The 22,939-nt window shown below is 37.7% G+C and overlaps 1 protein-coding gene across 1 annotated transcript in view; it reads left to right on the top strand.

Annotated features, from left to right (window-relative positions):
- The first annotated feature begins 12,502 nt into the window (after positions 1 to 12,502).
- Positions 12,503 to 22,939, top strand: part of GATB (glutamyl-tRNA amidotransferase subunit B) — a 102,857-nt gene continuing 92,420 nt past the window's right edge. The window contains exons 1-2 of the mRNA XM_074274296.1: positions 12,503 to 12,689; positions 15,995 to 16,145. Coding sequence (XP_074130397.1) covers positions 12,541 to 12,689; positions 15,995 to 16,145 — 300 coding nt within the window. The 5' untranslated portion in view covers positions 12,503 to 12,540. The remainder of the gene's footprint in view (positions 12,690 to 15,994; positions 16,146 to 22,939) is intronic.

The following is a 22,939-nucleotide window of genomic DNA, read 5'->3' as shown; positions in this document are numbered from 1 at the left end:
AGCTGTGACTACTTGGGGCGAGTCAAGATTTCGGTTTAATGCTGCCTCAGACACTGATTGTGTGACCATGGCCAAGTCACTTAATTACTCTATATAATAAGCTTGCTCTTCTCTAAAATAGGAATAATGAAAATTAGTCGAACTAACCCATAGCATTATGAAGAAATTACATAGTAATCCTTAAACTACTACACAAATCTGAAGTAGATATCATTGTTCTCATGAACATTTTAATTTATTATTTATTTTGCTAATGATTATTATGTAATATGATTATAATAATCAAATAATTAATAATAATAAGTAAATTATTAAACCATAAAATAAAATAAAATGGCAGAAAAATGTCACCAGAGAGAGATGACTAGAAAATAAAGCGGCTCAAATAAAGTTACTAAACTGTACATACCCTTTGGCCCAGAAATAACATCACAAAGATTATTCTCCAAAGAGATCAAAGAAATAGCAAAATATTCTACAAAACAAAATTTGTATATCAGCCCTTTTTTGTAGTACAAAAGAACTGGACACTAAGAGAGGTTGGTGTCCCTCAATTAGGAAATGATTGAATAGTTAGGACATGTAACTATAATAGAATATTATCCTACTATAGGAATTGATGAAGAAAGGTTTCAGAGAAACCTGACAAGGTTTATATGAACTAAGGTAGAATGAAATGAGAAGAACCAGGAAAATAAATGTATATAAAACAACTTTGTAAAAATGAATAATTTTGAAAGACAAAAGCTCTGATTAATACAATGATCAAACATGATTCCAGAGGAAGAATGTTACCCATTTGCTGAAAGAGAGTGGATTAAATTGGCAAAATAAGACACATTTTTAGGCACAGGCAATATGGGGATTTGTTTTCTTTAACTCTATGTTTCTTTTTTTCCAATGGGGGAGGTAAAAATTAAAGAAAATTAATGCCTAGTAATTTAAAAATACAAATTTAAACATCAACCAAAAAACTATGTTGGGTTAGAATAGCCCCCATAGCTCCATGGTATCTACACAATATCAAAAATTCTTGAAGAAGAGCCTCCAGTACATTGGTTGAATTCCCTATAACAAACATATGGGAAGATGTGAACAAGAAGATGAACAGACATGGAAGGGTTGCACTGAACATCAGTTGCAGAAAGCCCTACATCCTATGTATCATTATTATTATTATCTCTGATTCATTCATAACCTTCCATTTCCTTGTGCCAAATTTTGTACATAAATCTTAAGAGTTTGAAAACATAGTGCAATGTCATCCCATCCACTGCTACCTCCCCAGTATAGACCCTTATAACTTTGGATTTAGAAGTATCTCACACCTAAAATATCACAACAGTTTCCAATAAGGTGTAAGATGCTAAAACAATCCAAGTCCCTTCAGTTTTTTTTACCTACTGTGTGAACCAATGAACCCAAACTGAAACAGGACCCTGCTAGCTGCAAACTGATTTAGAAAACCACATATTAATATTATCAATTCTCTGTTATATATTTATTTATTTCACTAACTACTTCCCCATAACATTTTTTAAATACTTGGGCTGCATTGAGCCACACACTTTGACATTTCTCATGCTAACTACTGCCAGCTTAATCTTCCTTAGGTATTGCTTCTTTCACAAAAGTCCTACTTACCGTGGGTTTGCAAAGAGTATGTCAGAACAAAAACACAGGCAATTTCTATCAAACTGGAAAGCTTCAATCTTATGTCTGTTATCCAAGGACTAGCCTAAGTGGCTCCAAAAGGCAAATCCCCACAAGGCTGCCCACCTCAAAACTGGCTTTTCAAGCTAGATCCTCTGATGAATAATTTTGATCACAGCTATTCATGAAAACTCTCGACTAACCCATAGAGCTTTAACTTCAGGCAGCATAACTGCAGCCATATAGGACTATTTCCCCCACCCTTCAAGCTACAAGATACAAAAGGGCTAGTGCTGGGCTTGGAGTCAAGAAGAGTTCATTTCAAAGCCTCTCTAAGCTACTTATTAGTAAGCGAAAGGGGCATCCACATCAATGAAAAAATTGATATTAGTGATAAGTCACATTTACATAATATTTTCAGCTTTACAAAGTACTGTATACAGAACCCAGACAAGGAAAGCAGATTTCTTGCCTCCAAATTCAGTGTTCTTGACACAGCACCACGTGAGATTTCCAGCTTAGGTGACTGTGACTGAACCACTGAGTGAAGTGTTCCATATGGATGTGGTCATACAAAGGGTGGTGAAAGAGCCGCAAGATTTGGGCTTCAGCCAGGCTCTGGCTTGATTTCAGTCTCTTTTCTGGGTCTTAATTTTTTCACACATCACTGAAGAGGTAGACTAGACTGTAGTTTGAAGATCCCGGACAGCTCTAATGATTCCTGGGAGGGCGAGGGAGTTGGGAAGGACTGTTTTTAATTTATTGATTCTAACAGCCTCTGGGCCCAGGGGCACTGTCCAACTGCTCTCTTTTCTGTATGGGGGCCCTATATTTTGGATCCATACACATATTTTAGTCCTGGGAGAACCTGACTTTTAAGAGAAATAAGGCTCCTTTTCCCCATGAACTTCAACTCCATTTGTCCTTCCCCTCATGTCCTCTCCCTCTAAATTTTACTTAAGAGTTTGGGTTATAGCTCACACTTAGGGCTTCTCCAAAAGGGTGCGTTAAAAAGGCAGTCAATGTACAATATAAATCAAATATGAGAATAATTTATTCTATATTATACACAAAAGGAATGCTAAACAAAGAACAGCCACAAGCACACATTTGACAAAAATAAACAAAAAAGGCCTTGCTCAGCAACTTAACCTAAGATTATTGTTAGAAACCCCTGAGACACTGACAATTGAAAACATCAGAATATAATGCAGTACTGTAGATGACATTTTATAATTCAGCTCTACATTGTCGAAATAACTCTAGGTCCAGGGCTGCTGGTAAAAAGGCCCAGATGCTTCTTGCTTGAAGTCATCAACTTCCCTTTACACCAGTTGGTTTTACCCAAAGGACCCAAGACTTTTGGTCTTCTCAAATTCAGAAAGTCACCCCCAAATCCATACACGTACATCTCAGAAAAGATAGTTGTTTTGTTTGTTTTTTTGTTTGGTTTTGCTGAAGCAGTTGGGGTTAAGTGACTTGCCCAGGGTCACACAGCTAGGAAATATTAAGTGTCTGGGGCCAGATTTGAGCTCAAGTCCTCCTGACTTCAAGATTAGTGCTCTATCCACTGCTCCCAGGAGAGATAGTTGTAAGAAACAAAATCTCTTAGCAAGAACTTCACTGACTCACTGATAAATGCAGGAAAGATTTATTTTACATTCTTGCAAGAATGGGTACCTAACAAGAAACTGGAAGCTGAGTGGATATCCATCAGTTGGAGAATGGCTGAATAAGTTATGGTATATGAATGTTATGGAATGTTATTGTTTCTAAGAAATTTTGAGGGGTGAGAAATGAGGGGTGAGAGATAAGGGATGAGAGATACCCCAATAGGATGGGATCCCTAGGACAGTGTGCCAGTTTTGTGAAATGCAGTCCTAATCTTTAAGGGAGGTTTTTGGCAAAAAAAAAAAAAAAAAAAAAAAAAAAAAAAGGTTTATTTTCACATTGAGAAGCAACCAACTTCCCAGCAGGCCAGTTCCAGATAGGAATTAGTGAAGGTTTGGGTTTCACAACCTTGATTATATTTAGGTTTCTATGAGGGACTAATCAATAATGGGTGGTAATTATGCCCTAGGCCAAGATCTCCAAATGAATTGTAGGTGGAGATTCCATACCAAATAAAAGGGTGGGGATGCTCCGAAAGGTGGGGGGGAAAGAGGGTTGAGATTTGGGATTTTTCCAACCCAGGTCCACCCCTCATACCCACAAAGGTCAGGGGGACACAGTTCCTATTGCATCAAAATGACCAGTAGGATGATTTCAGAAAGGCTTGGAGAGACTTACATGAATTGATGCTGAGTGAAATGAGCAGGACCAGGAGATCATTATATACTTCAACAACAATACTATATAAGGATCAATTCTGATGAACAAGGCTATTTTCAACAATGAGATGATTGAGGCCAGTTCCAATGACCACCCAGAGAGAAGACTGGGAACTGAATGTGAATTACAACACAGTATTTTCACTCTTTTTGTTGTTGTTTGCTTGCATTTTGTTTTCTTTCTCTTTTTTTTTCTTTTTGATCTGATTTTTAACATATATTTTAACATGTTTAATATATATTGGATTACTTGCTATCTAGGGGAGGAGAAAATTTGGAACACAAGGTTTCATAAGGGTAAATGTTGAAAAATTATCCATGCATATATTTTGAAAATAAAAAGCTTTAATTAAAAAAAAAAAATGGGTGCCTAGGTGAGTAGACACACTTTTGGAACCACAAAAGCAGAGTTTTATTTCCTATCCTGAAGAACAAGTCCTTCCCCCATTCTCCATTAAAAAGGTATTATAGAAATTACAAAATGTGAATCTCCACCTCTCATTACAGAGACAGCTAGTCCCTGCCTCCAAGGAGCTTACCTTCTAAAAGGGGAAGATAACTGAGAAGTGTAAGAAGCAAAAAAATAAAGGATCCTTTTTCAAATCTCAAATCTTTTTCAGATCAAAAAAATCTTGGCCCCTGATTACAAAAGCTGGTTTCTGCCTCCAAGGAGTCTACATTCTTATGGATGCCAAAATCTGAGAGCCCCCATCCAAATCTAAAACCTCCACCCCTGATTATTCTTTGATATTCTAGTGGGTTTCAATTTTCTAATTTAAATTTCATTTTTCCAATTTAATTTTCATCACTGTGGAAACCAAATTCTCATCCATTTCTCACATAGTCATTCACCTAAGATAAGAAAATAATAATCACATAAAAGGAAAAGCTATTGGGGACATGGGCAAAAGTTTGTCTAATCATTCCCCACCTACACAGCTACCATGGGGGGACAGTTGTTATGATGCCATGGTGCTAGGCTGGAGAAAGACCTTACCCTCCCTGGAAGTCTTAAGAGTTAGGTGACCATGCAACAGCAAGATTATACAATGATCAACTCTGATGGAGGTGGCTCTTTCCAACAATGAGATGATTCAGGTCACTCCCAACGATCTTGTGATGAAGAGAGCCATCTACACTCACAGAGAGGATTGTGGGAACTCAGTGTGGATCACAACATAGCATTTTCACTTTTTTGTTGTTATTTGCTTGCATTTTGTTTTGTTTCTCTTTTTTTTCTTTTTGATCTGTTTTTTTTGTTTGTTTGTTTGTTTGTTTGTTTGTTTTTTGGTGAAGCAAGAAAATTGTAGAAATATGTATAGAAGAACTGCACGTATTTAACATATATTGGATTCTTGCCTTCTAGGAGAGGGGGTAAGGGGAAGGAAGGGAAAAAATTTGGAACACAAGGTTTTGCAAGGGTGAATGTTGAAAACTATCTTAGCATGTATTTTGAAAATAAAAACCTTTAATTAATTTTTTTTAAAGAAGTGATGATATCTAGGGTAGCTATTATTTCTTTTAATTACAATAACTCGGGCCTGTTTATTTCTCTTCCAAAATTACAAGGCATAAGGATACTTAGATTCAATTCTTCCCTCAGTTACCTCTTAGGTATGTCACTTCAAATATTCCAAGCTCACTTTTCCTATTTACAAAATAAAGGGGTTGGTCCTGGTGGCCTTTCAGCTCTAAATCTATGCCCTGAACTTTCCAGACAGGGATTCTTAACCTTTTTAAATTTCCTCTATCCTTCTGACCATCTGGTGATGGAGTAGGAACCCCTTATCATATGGTCACAATCATGTTTTTAAAGAACATAAAATAAAAAAGGATGACATGGAATACCAATTGTATTATAATATATTTGCTATCACCTGTGAAAGACTTAGCTACTTTCTGATCAAGACAATGATCCAAGACAATTGCAAAGAGCCCCCCCCCATGTTGAAAAGTGGTATCCACCTCCAAAGATAACTGATGAACTCAGAATGCAGATTAAAGTATTTTTTCACTTTCTTTATTTTTTATTTGTGTGTGTTTTTCTTTTGCAGCAGAAATAGGTTTTGCATGACTTCACATGTATTATATTAACTTTCCTTCTCAAGAGCTGCACAAAGGGCTGGAGGGAAAGAGAGCATTTGGAACTCAACATATTGTTTTTTAAAATTATGTTAGTATTTAACCTGTATTGGCTACCTGCCATCTGGGGCAGGGGGGAGGGGAAGGAGGAGAAAAGCTAGAACAGAAGGTTTTGCAAGAGTCAATGCTGAAAAATTACCCATGCATATGTCTTGTAAATAAAAAGCTATAATAAAAAAGGGAAGAAAAAAAAAAAAGAAAATTTCAAAGAATCATTAAAGAAAATACTTGACAAAAATTATGTTAGAAAAATTTTAATATCATTGGGAAATTTTAACAATAAATAATATTTATCAAAATACATATTTTTAAAAAGTTCATAGATCTCAGGTTAAGAATCCCAGGCTTATGGTTTAAGGGGGAGAGGCAAAGGGAAAAGGAAAAGAATAATAAGGGAAGGGTACAAGAAAGGGGAAGAGATTCAAAGAGGGGAGGGAAGAATACTAAAGAGGGTGAGTGGCATGACACAAGTGGGGCCTATAAGTTTAATACTGGGAAAGAGGGTTGGGGGGAGCAAGAAAAAGAAAAGCATAATCTGGGGATAATAAGATGGCAGGAAATACAGAATTAGTAATTTTAACCATAAATGTGATTGGGATGAACTCTCCCATTAAGTGGAGATGGATAGCAGACTGGATCAAAAGTCAGAACCCTACAATATGTTGTTTACAGGAAACACATTTAAAGCAGGGAGATACATAGAGCCGAATCTATTATGCTTCAGGTGAAGTCAAAAAAGCAGGGGTGGCCATCCTGATCTCAGACCAAGCAAAAGCAAAAATTGATTTAATCAAAAGAGATAAGGAAGGAAACAATATCTTGCTAAAGGGTAGCATAGACAATAAAGCAATATCAATACTAAACATATATGCACCAAGTGATATACCATTTAACTTCCTAAAAGAGAAGTTAAGAGAGTTGAAAGAAGAAATAGACAGCAAAACTATAATAGTGGGAGATCTCAAATTTGCACTCTCAGAATTAGATAAATCAAACCACAAAACAAATAAGAAAGAAATTAAAGAGGTAAATAGAATATTAGAAAAATTAAGTATGATAGATCTTTGGAGAAAACTGAATGGTGATAGAAAGGAGTATACTTTCTTCTCAGAAGTTTATGGAACCTATACAAAAATTGACCATATATTAGGACATAAAGATCTCAAAATTAAATGCAGGAAGGCAGAAATAGTAAATGCTTTCTTCTCAGATCACGATGCAATAAAAACTACATTCAACAAAAAGTTAGGGATAAATAGACCAAAGAGTAATTGGAAACTAAATAATCTCATCTTAAAGAATGATTGAGTAAAACAGCAAATTATAGACACAATTAATAATTTCACTCAAGATAATGACAATGATGAGACATCATACCAAAATTTGTGGGATGCAGCTAAAGTGGTAAAAAGGGGAAATTTTATATCTTTAGAGCCTTACTTGAATAAAATAGAGAAAGAGAAGATCAATGAATTGGGCTTGCAACTTAAAAAGCTAGAAAAAGACCAAATTAAAAGCCCCCAATCAAATACTGAACTTGAAATTCTAAAACTAAAAGGAGAAATTAATAATATTGAAAGTAAAAAAAAAAATCTATTGAATTAATAAATAAAACTAAGAGTTGGTTTTATGAAAAAAACAATAAAATAGATAAACCTTTCAGATCAGAAAAAGGAAAGAGGAAAATCAAATTGTTAGTTTTAAAAATGAAAAGGGGGAACTTTCCACCAATGAAGAGGAAAATACAGCAATGATAAGGAGTTACTTTGCCCAACTTTATGCCAATAAATTTGATAACATAAGTGAAATGGATGACTACCTCCAAAAATACAGGCTTCCCAGATTAACAGAGGAGGAAGTAAATTGCTTAAATAGTCCCATTTCAGAAAAAGAAATAGAACAAGCTATTAACCAATTCCCTAAGAAAAAATCCCCAGGATTGCCTGTCATCGGGGGGAGGGAATGGAGGGAGGGGGGGATAATTTGGAAAAATGAATACAAGGGATAATATTATAAAAATATATATATAATAAAAAATTAAAAAAAAAAAAAGAAAAAAAAAGAAAAAAGAAAAAATCCCCAGGACCAAATGGATTTACATGCGAATTCTACCAAACATTTAACGAACAATTAACCCCAATATTATATAAACTATTTAAAAAAATAGAGAATGAAGGAGTTCTACCAAATTCCTTTTCTGACAGATATGATACTGATAACTACACCAGGTAGGTTGAAAACTGAGAAAGAAACTATAGACCAATCTTCTTAATGAATATTGATGCTAAAATCTTAAATAAGATATTAGCAAAAAGGCTACAGAAAATCATCCCCAGGATAATCCACCATGATCAAGTAGAATTGATACCAGGAATGCAAGGCTGGTTTAATATTAGGAAAACTATTACTATAATCGACTATATCAATAACCAAATTAACAAAAATCTCAATAGATGCAGAAAAAGCATTTGACAAAATCCAACATCCATTCCTACTAAAAACTCTTGAGAGTATAGGAATAAATGGACTATTCCTTAAAATAGTCAGGAACATATATTTAAAACCATCAGTAAGCATCATATATAATGGGGATAAACTGGAACCTTTCCCAGTAAGATCAGGAGTGAAACAAGGTTGCCCACTATCACCATTACTATTCAATATTGTATTAGAAATGCTAGCCTCAGCAATAAGAGTTGAGAAAGAGATTAAAGGAATTAGAATAGATAATGAGGAAACAAAACTATCACTCTTTGCAGATGATATGATGTATGATGTATATTTAGAGAACCCTAGAGATTCTAATAAAAAGTTATTAGAAATAATCCACAACTTTAGCAAAGTTGCAGGATACAAAATAAATCCACATAAATTCTCAGCATTTTTATACATCACCAACAAAATCCAACAGCAATAGATACAAAGAGAAATTCCATTCAAACCAACTGTTGAGAGTATAAAATATTTGGGCATCTATCTACCAAAAGAAAGTCAGGAATTATATGAGCAAAATTCCAAAATACTTGCCACAAAAATAAAGTCAGATTTAAATAATTGGAAAGACATTAAGTGCTCTTGGACAGGCCGAGCAAATATAATAAAGATGACAATACTTAAACTAATCTATTTATTTAGTGCTATACCAATCAGACTCCCAAGAAACTATTTTAATGACCTAGAAAAAATAACAACAAAATTCATATGGAAGAACAAAAGGTCGAGAATTTCAAGTGAATTATTGAAAAAAAAAATCAAATGAAGGTGGCCTAGCTGTACCTGATCTAAAACTATACTATAAAGCAGCAGTCACCAAAACCATTTGGTATTGGCTAAGAAATAGACTAGTTGATCAGTGGAATAGGTTAGGTTCACAGGACAAAATAGTATACAACTATAGCAATCTAGTGTTTGACAAACCCAAAAATCCCAACTTTGGGAATAAGAATTCATTATTTGACAAAAAATGCTGGAAAAACTGGAAATTAGTATGACAAAATTAGATATGGACCCACACAACACCATATACCAAGATAAGATCAAAATGGGTCCATGATTTAGGCATAAAGAATGAGATTATAAATAACTTAGAGGAACATAGAATAGTTTACCTCTCAGACTTGTGGAGGAGGAAGGAATTTGTGACCAAAGGAGAACTAGAGATCATTATTGATCATAAAATAGAAAATTTTGATTACATCAAATTAAAAAGTTTCTGTACCAACAAAACAAATGCAAACAAGATTAGAAGGGAAGTAACAAATTGGGAAAACATTTTTACAGTTAAAGGTTCTGATAAAGGCCTCATTTCCAAAATATATAGAGAACTGACTCTAATTTATAAGAAATCAAGCCATTCTCCAATTGATAAATGGTCAAAGGATATGAACAGACAATTTTCAGATGATGAAATTGAAACTATTTCCACTCATATGAAAGAATGTTCCAAATCACTATTGATCAGAGAAATGCAAATTAAAACAACTCTGAGATACCATTTCACACCTGTCAGATTGGCTAAGATGACAGGAACAAATAACGATGAATGTTGGAGGGGCTGTGGGGAAACTGGGACACTGATGCATTGTTGGTGGAGTTGTGAAAGAATCCAACCATTCTGGAGAGCAATCTGGAATAATGCCCAAAAAGTTGTCAAAATGTGCATACCCTTTGACCCAGCCGTACTACTACTGGGCTTATATCCCGAGGATATATATTTTCCTTCCCTAAAGAGGGGAAAGGGACCTGTATGTGCCAAAATGTTTGTGGCAGCCCTTTTTGTAGTGGCTAGAAACTGGAAAATGAATGACTGCCCATCAATTGGAGAATGGTTGGCTAAATTATGGTATATGAAGGTTATGGAATATTATTGCTCTGTAAGAAATGACCAGCAGGAGGAATACAGAGAGGCTTGGAGAGACTTACATCAACTGATGCTGAGTGAAATGAGCAGAACCAGAAAATCATTATACACTTCAACAATGATACTGTATGAGGAAGTATTCTGATGGAAATGGATATCTTCAACATAGAGAAGATCTAATTCTGTTTCAATTGATCAATGATGGACAGAATCAGCTTCAGCCAGAGAAAGAAATGAGTATAAACTGTTTGCATTTTTGTTTTTCTTCCCAGGTTACTTTTACCTTCTGAATCCAATTCTTCCTGTGCAACAAGAAATTCGGTTCTGCACACATATATTGTATCTAGGATATACTATAATACACTTAACATGTATGGGAATGTCTGCTATCTAGGGGAGGGTGTGGAGGGAAGGAAGGGAAAATTCAGAACAGAAGGGAGTAAAAGGGATAATGTTGTAAAAAAAAAAAAAAAAAAAAGTACCCATGCATATGTACTGTCAAAAAAATTATAATTATAAAACTAATAAAAATTTTTTAATTGTTAGAAAAATTTTAATATATGGGAAATTTTAAAAATAAATAATATATTTATCAAAATACATATTTTTAAAAAGTTCATAGATCTCAGGTTAAGAATCCCAGGCTTATGGCTTACCCTGTCACACTAAAATCTTCATCACCTATTTAAGTAAATATTCATTATTAATTTTGATTGCAAAATCCATGCCATCCTTATGGTGCTCCTCATTACTGTGTGGCCATTGCAGAAAAAAATATATCCAGTTCCAACTTCCATAAGTTGCCCTTCATTCACTAGTCTTGTTTCACTGAAAACCGGTATTTGGATGCAATCCCTGCTGAGTTCTCTTACAACAAAAGCTGTTCATCTTTCAGGTCTACTGGATTTCTTGTCCGTAAGCGTGAGTACATTATATGTACCAATGGTAAATCAAGCAAAAAAAAATTGTACATTAAAAAATTTTTTTTTAGTTTTGTACATTTAAAAATTTTTTTTTTTTTTAGTTTTGTATATGTTTTGACGGAAGCCCTACCTGCAGCGGTAAGCAGACCAGGATTGGGTGAAACGGATCATTTGGGCACCTTTTCTAGCCCCATCCTGCAGACAGTAGGAGAGCAGGGAGCAGTGTGATCCTTTAAAAAGAATGCTGGGAGGGGGAGGGGCCTGATATCTTTTGACCTAGATATAAATTGGATTTAAGTGAGGCAAAGTTATCAGTCTCATTCTCTCTTTCAGAGCCTAAAAGTGGTAAACCCAAATCGGAACAAGCGGTGATGCTCCAAGATGCTCACCAGCACCTGATCTGGCCACTTCCGCTGCCACTGGAGCAGACCGTTTCCATCCATTGGAGGATGTGCTCCCATGCTTGGGTTGGTGGAATCAGGCGGACACCAAAGGTGGAGAGCAGCCCTGAGAAGGGACTGGCGGCCCTCACACTAGAGGTGCTCATCTTTCCCGTGCTCTGGGAGCAAAGCAGAATGGTAGTAGCTTAAAAGAAATATGAGTTGGGCAAATGTAGCTTTCCACTCCAAAGGTTCACGTTTGTGCCCAGCTAGCAGTAGAACTTCCCTTTGGTCCTCTGGGGAAGGAAGGATAACAGTTACATGTTGTCCCACGTGCCCTCGTGCTCCCTAGAAATTTCCAGGAGTGGTAAGGACCCAAAAGTCCTGACTTTGCCCACATGAACAATTCAGCCCCCAGTGCACTTCTGCCTTTTTGCACCATGGCCGGGACAAACCAGGTTCTTGGTCAATTGCAACTGAAATGAATCAGGCTGAATTGAGGTAAATTTGTCTAGTAACTTTCCTTAGCTGAGTGGGCCGGCCTTCACCACAGGCTCCTCCCTTCTTCCCGCCTCTTTTCTCCACCTCTACCCTCATTCGGTTCCTCTCCACCCCGCAATGGCCGACGGGAGTTGTAGTTTTCCCTCGGGAACCGCGGCCGCCTGCCTCCACACTTCCGGAACTACGCTTCCCAGGGAAGCGTAGCGGCTGCCGTCCAGAAAGCGGTCACCTGACTCAGCGTCTGCGGCGCGATGGCGGCGCCCGTGCTGATGTGCGCCCGTGCTGGACGCTGCTGGTCCCTGGACTCCGGGCCCCGCCGCGCGAGAGCGCTTTTTGCCGAATCTGTGTCGGGCCGGGTGAGAAGGCAGAGCTCCGCAGCGGCACAGGCGCAGAGGCCGGGGTACAAAAGCCGCGCTCCCGGACGCCGGGGTCGGGGGAGGAGTAGGGCCTGCGCGAGCCCGCCGCCGCTGCGTCTCCCACCCGAGTACCCGAACACGTGGTACTCTCCGGCTGGTACTTTCCGGCCTCGTGGGGCGAGGCGGCTGGGCGAACTGGAATCCCTAACGGGGTCTAAAAACTCCCGCTCTGGACAGGCGTGGGAATGCGGAGGGGGCGGGGCCAGCGCCACATCCCTTTACCCCCAGCAGCCCTCGGAGAAGAGGGGGTCACAGTGGGGGGGGACTTCGGGGACCCCCAAACGTTGAGCGGAAGGGAGTGAGAAGTTACACGGGCTGCTTCTGGGTCTGGGAAACTGAGGACTCAAGCGTGGGGGAGGGGAGGGACTTTGTCCTCCTCTGTCTGTGGTGGGAAGAAGCAACAGCCGGGAGACAGGGGCTGGCAGATTTAGAATTGGATCTGGAAGAAAGCTTAGAAGTCAATCTGCTTCCCCCATTCCCAGAGAGAGGGAATAGGAAAGTGCCGGCTCTGCCGACTGCATCCCAAGCCAGGCTTTACCCCTCACCCGGTGAGTCTGGTCACTGCGCTGGCTGTGAGCGCGCGCCGCTAAGTGCAGGAGCGCGGCTGCAGGAACTCACCCCCGGTTTGCGCACGTAACCAGCGGAGAGCGGGTTCTGCTTCCAGAGCCAGCGCCCCTCCCACTACCCCACGGGGCACCTTCCAGAAGCTAGAAATGAATCCAAAGATGAGTAAAGATACCCAACTGAATAAGTCCCAAATAGGAATATTATTATTTTTCAAATATGATTAATAAAATGCAAATACATTTTAAAACATTTAGACAGGAGCGCTAGGGGGCGCAGTGGATGGAGCACCAGTCCTGAAGTCAGGAGGACCTGAGTTCAAATAGGACTTCGGACATGTGTGACCCTGGGCAAGTCACTTAACCCCAATTGCCTGGGGGAGGGAACATTGTTAATTTCATAATTTTTTTTAATCATGTATCTTCTCAGTAAGTATCAACATGATAACTACTATTATATGGGGATCTGAAATTTTTTTTAATATTATAAGGAGAAGGGAGTTTTGTTTTGTTTTTTAATAGTTTTTATTTACCAGATCTACGCATGGGTAATTTTACAGCACGGACAATTGCCAAACCTTTTGTTCTAATTTCCCCTCCCCCATGACAGGTTGACCAATCCATGTTACATATGTTAAAGCCTTGTCAGACTTTTATTAGTATTACACCCGTGATTCCATTGATAGAGCATCTTCCAGTGGGGAAATTCCCTCTACCGGTGCTCATTTATACCTGCTCTGTGATTTACAACTTTAAAAGGTTGCCTGAGGAATGGAGAGATTATGTATTATTAGCACATTGGGGATGAGGCTTTTTTTGCTTCATATACACCAGTGGTCCTCAAACTTTAAACAGGGAGGGCCAGTTCTCTGTCCCTCAGACTGTGGGAGGGCCGAGTGTAGTAAAAACAAAAACTCTCTGTCTCTGCCCCTCAGCCATAACCGGCAGGCACATAAACGTCCCCTGTGGCCGCATCTGGCCCTGGGGCGTAGTTTGAGGACCCCTGAATATGGTTCACTAAAACCACAAGCTATAGTAAGAGTTTGCTGCACTGAATGCCTTATCTTTTTCCCCTTGGGGTCACATTTGAGTCTTCTGCTCTTTACTAGAGCTATGACCTTGATTAAGTAAATTAACCTCCCCCTACCTTAGTTTCCACTACTGCAGAGTGCGACTTCTTTGCCTCCTTCACCAACTGGTTTTGAGGATCAAATAACACGTGCCCGTAGATTCTTGAGCTATTAAAACTGTTCGGTTCCTGCCTGAGCCTTCTAAGTGGAGGACCTGAATCAGTATGCTCCCGGGAAGATAGAATTAGAACAGACTTTCAGTTTCTGTTCTTTTCTTACATGATGGTAACTCATTGGAAGTGAAAAGTACATTTGCTTTTCTCCAGAGTGATGAAATTGTTCAAAAGATAAGGAGGATGTTACAGCGAACATGGAAATTTCTGACCAGTCAACTGTAATTTCTCCTACCTATTGGCTGTGCAACTCAATCTAAAAATAGTTATAAAATTTGAACTTGTCGTAGGAAGGGACCATACAGATCTTTTGGCTCAACGCTCATTTTGTAGATAATCAGACTGACCAAAGAGATGGCGTGGCTTACCCAGAACCCACAGGTGTATTGGAATGGATTGCGTACAAAGATCTAGATCATTCACTTAAGATACATTTTTGAAAAGACTAGAAAAGTCTTGACAGTACAGAGAGATTTTGTGAAATGACACACTGGAACTTCTCCAGTTTGCCTGATTCCAAAGCGATGAATATTGAGCTAGAGATAAAAGTGTCCCAGATAAGGAGATTGTTAGGATATTTAAATTTTGATATCCACCAAGTTTGAAAGGATAACCTGAAAACATCTAATTAGATTTAGGCAAAAGAAAAAGGATTTATCATAGTCTATGTGTCGAAGCCGCCAGCCTGGCACGATGGAGCCTGGTTTTGGAGTTAAGATTAGATCCCATCTGTGCCACCTGCTAACTTTGACCCTGAGCAAATCGTGTAACCTCTGTGCTTTTCAGATAAGCTCACCAGGACTTATCTACTAGAGCAAACAGTGAGCAAAGGGAGTTCCCACTGAGAGAGCTCTTCACACAGATGGAATTACCAAATATTCCTGAAGTCTGTGGGGACATTGATTTCAGAGTAAATTATGCATTCCATTCCATTTACAGTTACATTTATAAGACTTACAAAGGTGAATCCATAAAACAATCAGGATTTTCTTTTTTGGAGACACAAATTTTTAATTGTTTCTGCATTACTACTAGGAGGGTGGTTGATGGCTTTTTAGTTCTAAATTTTATTCCCTAGGTCTCCCTTCCTCAGTTTAGGAGTGATTAGTTGACAGCGTGCAGTTAATTTAGAAAATGCTACTTTCTTCCTGGCTGAAGAGTCAGCCAAGCAGATGACACCTAGAATCCATTCCTGAATTGCTTCAGGATGCCAAATTGTTCTTTTCTCCTATCACCCTCCTGTTTGTACAGTGGGCCTTTCTCTAATGATAAGTAATAAAGTAATTTTATTCCCCCAGAACTGTTGTAAGATTTTCATTATAGATTAATTTTGATTTAGTCACCAGTAAAATAGAATGCAGTTTTATATGCAAGGCTATAAAGTTACTAAGTTAAAATACTAGTAGGGAATTCATGTTTTGGTGGTCTCAGATGTTTCTGCACAGAGAGAAATCTACTTATTTTTCTTTTTTTTTTTTCTTAGTGCACATGAATGGGCAGCTGTGGTGGGTCTGGAAATTCATGCCCAGATCTCTTCCAATTCAAAACTCTTCTCTGGATCTCAAGTTACCTTTTTAGCACCCCCTAATTCATTGGTTTCTTTTTTTGATGCTTCCCTGCCTGGAACATTGCCGGTAAGTAATTTATTTATCCTAATCACCATGAATAAAATTAAAGATATTTGAGTATATTATTCTAAGCATTTAAGACTTGTGCTTGTGAAATGGTAGGTCAGTAATGATTCTAGTATGTAAAATCGAGATGATGCCCATTATAAAAAGAAAGCCAGTTCTCTTCTATATGTATAGTCACTCAAAATTATTTACTAGCTTTGAATTTGAAGAAAATTCACTATTCAGTGATTGAGAGCTGGAAAGGATGCTAGGGTTTATATAGTCCAAAATTTCTTATTTTATAGCTAAGGAAACTAAAGTGTAGAGAGCTAAAGTGGCCTCTTCAAGTACATGTGGTTAATTAAAGGTTGTCACTTGGACCAGACCAGCCTGTGGATGGCCAAAATGTCAGGAATTAAAAAGAATTTCCAAGTAGGGGAAACATCTTGAAAGGAAAGAGGCAGAATGATCACATGTACTGGGGCCCTGTTTCTAGTGAGGGAACTGAGGTCCTGTGGGGATGTCTCCATACTTATTCCAATGGCTGTGCAGTGATCTAAAGCCCTGCCAATGAGGGGTAACAGCAACAGTTAATAGGGGGGCTTCATGACCAGAATATGTGTATTTGTCCAAGCTTGTTCGGTGCTTGGCCAACCTCAGAGATCAAGTGGTTCTGATCAGTGGAATACAATAATTAGATGCTTTTTGCCAGAGGGTGAACACAATCTATTGCTGTTGTGACAAACTCAGGACACAGTTTGCTTGTTGGGCCTTAGCTTTGGAAAACAGGGTATCTACTAATATTTTGACATTTCCCCTTTTTGGCCAAGGGGAGGGGGTCTGAAAGAAGCCCTACCCTACTGGCCAATAAAATAAAGGCAGGAATCAGCCAAGATGCCACGAGAGATCAGCTAGGCCAGGATGAAATGTTCCCCAGGTAATTAGCTTCTCAAGGGGACCAATCAGGGAAGTGTGTCTCAGATGTCATTACTAGCCATTGTTTGCTTTCAAGCGAAGATGGGGAAGGGATAGAATGAAGAGGAAGAAATGCCAAAACATACTTAAATCAAGCCCTTAGTAATTAGGCACATAATAGATAGTAGGAGGACACACTCAGCCCTCATCTGGAATCTTGGGGCAGGTGTCTCATTCTGGGTCCATACTAAATGAACTTTGAGGTCCCCAGAGGGTTCTGCCGTCTATTCAGGAGTGAGGGCTTTTTCAACTGATCCAGACGCATACAGCCACAACTTGGTTGTGGGAGTTGTCTGAAGAACTTGGTACAAGTCTTAGAAACAACGATTGATTATTGGTACTCTTTACATCACTATTTGGATCTGGGTTCAGCACAACATAGCTCCTTGGTTAAAGGTCTTTAAACTGCATATAGAAATGTTCCAATTTCCCAGCTAAGTAGGGTTAGGTTCGAACAATGTTTTGTTATAATTTTCTCACAATTCCCATAACTGCATAATTACATTAAGTCTGGTACAGATCACACTATGTAGAGGGCTCCCAATGGACAAGTTTTGAGAAGGCGGATTTACGCATCACTATGATAATCAAGAAAACTTAAACACAAACCATGCAAAGCAATATAGTAATTATCATCAATGTTAACCAATGTCAAGTCTCTTTGTATCCTAGTAACCCATTCTTAATATCCATTTAATCAGTACATTTTGAGTCCCAGGTGTCTCATGTAGATATCTGGTTCCTAGATATCTTTTATTGTACCATAGGTTTTATTCTCAACACAGCTCTAAAGGGGCTCTGCTTCTCTGGCTCCAAATCCAAGGTTCCTAAATAATTCCCCCTTAATACAGTTTAGTACAGTTACTTAAATTTGGTTCATCAATCTTGAAACTTCAGGGAATTACAGCTTATATACTATTTGTTGTTTCTATGCTTACCTAAATCCTGTACTTCTTAGAAGAATCTTTTAAAAATTTTTGAGGGTCCAATCATAAAGTGAGCTCTTCTGCCTTTTAAAATTATCAGATACTTTAAACTAATTTCACATTATTTGCTATTATCTGTACAATGTATGTGTAAAATCTTAATCTAATTTTGAGAAATTATTACTAAAATATATTCAAATTCTGAATTTTCTTGATAAACTTGGAAGCCAATCATTTACATATGATATATATACACATACATATACACATGTACACATGTACACATCTATATATATATATGTAGTTCTTAGAAAAAAAGTCTAATCCTATTGTTTTCTCAAAATTCACTGTTCCATTTATTCAGAAAACATTTTCTATCTTTGTCTAATCATTTTCCCCTTAGAAGGATATCATCTCTATATTATAATTTGATAACAAATACAGGCAAAAATTGTAAACTGTTCATCCTTGCATCCTGTTATAGTAACTCAGATGTTCCAGTATCAATCCATTATTTAATAGATTTAGTATTGCACTTAATAAAACTTCTTGATTATAGAATTTGCTATAAAAGGAAAAAGAAAGGCACAGTTGCAACAATGGCATATATCATAGCATGAGTCACATCTGACAGCCAATCATGTAATCACAGAATTTTAAAAGTAAAGCTCAGGATTAACCAAGTAAGGAAATTTCCTTTTCAGAAAAGAAATAAAATCATGGGGAAATAAAGTCATAAGGCTCTTATCTTAGATTGTGACAATATCATCCCCAAGACTTTTCCCTGATACAGACATCTACTTTTGGTAATTCACAGACTGCAGCAAGTGCCATTATTCTGCAACATTCTACTGCTGGTTTCATGACAATTCATGAAACCCTATAATCAAAGCTCAAATTAGTAAATTATAATCCCAAGAATTTTTCTGTTAAGTAGAAAAATTTCACCAACCTTTTACTTATATATTAAAACAATTCATATTCTGGGGCTTCAAACATACAACAAATACCTCATAGTTGACTCTTAGAAATATGCTGGAGCAACATTTTTAAAGCACCTTATACACTTTATCATAGCCAAAAATTTCAAATGACAAATTTGCTGTTATATATTATTATATTTATATAATATATATTACAACAAAATAAATCTCATTAAATATTTATTTCCATCATTAAATATTTAACAGTTTTCAGATATCTATTTTTATCACGTCTTTCCCCCCCCCGCCCCCAGGCTGAGGTTAAGTGACTTGCCCAGGGTCACACAGCTAGGAAGTGCTAATGTCTGAGATCAGATTTGAACTCAGGTCCTCCTGAATTCAGGGCTGGTGCTGTATCCATTGCATCACTTAGCTGCCCCCTATCACGTCTTTTTAAAAGCCCAGTGCATGCATATCAGCATCCAGATTAAAATGTTTTATCTAACAGCATTGTTATTGATAATTGATATCTCTCTAATTTCACAATATAAGAGAATTTTGAAATACAATAATAACACAATATAATGTACTTAAAACGTGAAACAAAACTTCAGATAAAATCAATTGTATTTCCAAATTATGTCATATAAATATCATTAATCTTCTTACCTTTAACATTTTAAACCTATTAAACAGTGAAGCTGTCTTCAAGGGGAAATGCCATTTACTTTTAACTTTCATAAAATTTAGTCCTTATTTTTCCTTAAAACAAATTCTATAGAGTGGTAAGCCAAAACTTACTAAGATATTTTGGACGGGAGTGAGTTCCCAGAATTGCCCCCCAAATCCCAGGAATTTTCCTCAGCAATCTTAAAATGATTAATCTCCAAACTATCTTTAGAATTTCTACAGAGTTTGATCTGACTTTATTTTTATAATTCCAGCATGATCAAGGTGAAATGACAGGAAAAAGTTATAGGGTTGTTTTTTTTTTCCCTTATAACCTAATTTCCCTTAGCAAGCCTAAAGTGGGAGTAAGTCCTGCTTACTGGGACAACTGTTCTACTTAGAACTACAGAAAACTTAGAAGTTTTTCTGGCCAGCTACCTTTTAAATCTTTCAAGGTAACAGTGTCTACAAACAACACAAATATGACACACATTTTACACTTACAAAGACACAGGCAAAACAAGAAGACAGATACAAACAGTTCTCACACAGCTCACTGATACCCTCCATATAGAGGCACACAGTTACCCAGAGCTGCAGTTTAAAAACAGCAGAGGTCCTCCGATAGGCCATTGATAGAGGCGCACAGTTTCAAAAAGGCTATCTCTACCACAGTGAGCCCAGATAAATCAGGCTAGGATTTTCCTCACAAAGAATGGCAAGCTCTTCCAAGGCAGGAGCTTAGAGGACAGGAGCAGGGACAAGGGCAGAGCACTCACCAGATGAAGTAGTTTGGACTGAAGAGAAATAGATCTCTGGTGGCACCTTGTCCATTCCTGTCCATCCCGACTTCTAACACCAACTGATGTCAACCAGACTGAATTTGACCCTAACCTATTGACAGCAGCAGCCGAACAGAGCAGGAGACAGGAGAGTCAGGAGTCAAACAAAAGTTTAATATCAAGGTGAGGGAAAAACAGCTTGTGAGCAAAGTCCTCTTTCCAAAGAAAGGTGCTCACCCATTTATTGCAGGGATAGGCTTTTTAGACATGAAAACCACCAGTGGCCAGACCCAACATAGACATTCTTGGGTCTTGAGTAAATAGTCTCCAAGTCCACAGCTGGATCACAACCCAGGCATTTGGGGATGTTGTGAGAACAGTCTAAAAGTTGTTAGGGTCATTGAGCCTTGTGATTGTTCCACAGGGCACTGAATTGGGCTTAGCATAGCCTGAAGCAGCAATAAGGCACCTGAGTTTGGTTCATTGGCAGTTACAAGCATAGAGATTGGTTAGCATATCTCATTACTTTGGCTGCAGCCTCCAACTTTCCCTTCAAAAGTACAGATACTTCAACAAATCTAAATAGTATAATCATTGCATAGATCATCAATTAATGTGAAAATTATAGACTTCACTACAATAGGTTAGATAGGAGGAGAAATACGGTGTTATGTTCAGTAACCATCATCCACTGTATGCTTTAACAGCTGTGCAAACTGGCACAAGCCCAAATCTAAAAGAAATCTGTCCAGGTTAAAAAAAAAAAAAATCAGATAGAAGCTGAGTAAATGATTATAAAAATAAAAAATAGAATTCATTGCAATTGTTTTACATGTCTTTACAGAATAGCTTCTCCATAATGTGACAATCTATTATCAGTCTAACATTTGAAATTTGAAACAACCAGGAAAACTCTGGAAGATGTAAATTTTTCTAAGAGTCTGTTCTAAAGTATCCAACACAAAAGCATATCAAAGTGTATTTTATTGATAGCAAGCCAAGTTTTAAAGAAAAGAGGGAGGGATAGAATCAGATGATTAATATGAAGATAAGTGCTTTGCTTAAATAAATCAAATCCAGCCAGATCCAATGGGTTTTTTGGGGGGCCACTTCTACAAGTGTGTGGAACCTGAGGCAAATCTCACTGGGTACCACTTGCTACACAGTCTTACTACCTTCACTTAGGAAAAATATGGTTAAAATGAACATTGAGAATAGCATTGACACAAAGCTTTCACCTGAGGGTTATAGTTAAAAATATCAGGAGAATCCTACTTCTTATTGAGTTGTGGATGACGTAGTAGAAGGACAATTAAGTATATTCTGTGGGCTGAGGCAGCCTCTGTTCTCTCCTGACTGTCTGCTTCATTTGCTGGCCAGCTGCTGATAGCTCAGGGTGACACCCCAGGGTCAACTCTGGAGATTCAGGATGAATGTGAATTGGTGTTCCTGTGTTCTTGACCTATTTCCATCACATGTGCCTGCACACACACACATACATACATTCTGTTTTTCTGTTCTTTAAAGCTTGGCTCATTACCATGGAATACTTCTCAATACAGCCTTGCTGATGGATACTTTGGATGGATCAATCTCTTGGAAAAGAGTGGGGGACAGATTACTCCTCCTCACTTCTCTCATTTTCTAAACTGAAGAACTAGCTTTGTTTGGTTTGGTTAGAGATTTGTTTATCCTCTTTTCTCTGAAGTCAGAGCCAAGGAGCCTAATGGTTTTGAATAGCCCTAAGCTTTTCTTTCTCGGTCAGGGCTGATCTGCCTCTTTGCAGATAGATGTGCCTGTATGAAAGCGAGCAAGTTTCCACATGTGAGCTGTTAACAATCGTTGCAGCTTTCTGTCAGAACAAAACAACTTCAGTCTCATGATGTTTATTATACTGTGCTTTTTTTTTTTATGCTTGAGTTAAAAGACAGTGGTGATATAATGTTAACTATAAGATAACATCTGTCATTTGACTTTATAGTCAATGTAGAGTGAGGCTCCTTTTTGAAACAAGACTAACCTTAAAATCAGGAAACTGCTTATAGCAAACAGATGATGAATTATCAACACTTTGTTGCTATGAAGCATTTTGAGTAGGAGGAACCTGCTTTGAGTGTATAAATCATGTTAGGGGAGTGTATATCTGTGTGTGTGTGTGTGTGTGTGTGTGTATTTATGATGGGACAAAAAGGTCACAGAGATCTAGATCTATGCAAGTAAATCATCATTAATACTCAAAGTACTGTTCAGTCCCTAAGAACATTCCTTGAACATTATTTATTGGGCTAGGCCCTAGGACTATAAAAAGATATTTTATTGTCATGGAACTAAAGTGATCATTATGGTAAAGTAGAAATAATACTGGATGGGGAGCCAAGAAACTGACAGTAATTAGGCCTTGTGACTCATTGTAAGTCATTTAACCATTTGTTAAATTAAAAAAAAAAAACAAAAAAAACCCCTTTTAATGCCTTTTCTTTTAATATCTTGCCTACTACACACCCAAACTGAACCCTCAGTTATAACAAAAAAAATTAAAC

The sequence above is a fragment of the Sminthopsis crassicaudata genome, chromosome 6, assembly GCF_048593235.1.
Source record: "Sminthopsis crassicaudata isolate SCR6 chromosome 6, ASM4859323v1, whole genome shotgun sequence".
In the NCBI taxonomy this organism is placed as follows: Eukaryota; Metazoa; Chordata; class Mammalia; order Dasyuromorphia; family Dasyuridae; genus Sminthopsis; species Sminthopsis crassicaudata.
This window is presented reverse-complemented; position numbering and strand designations above follow the sequence as displayed.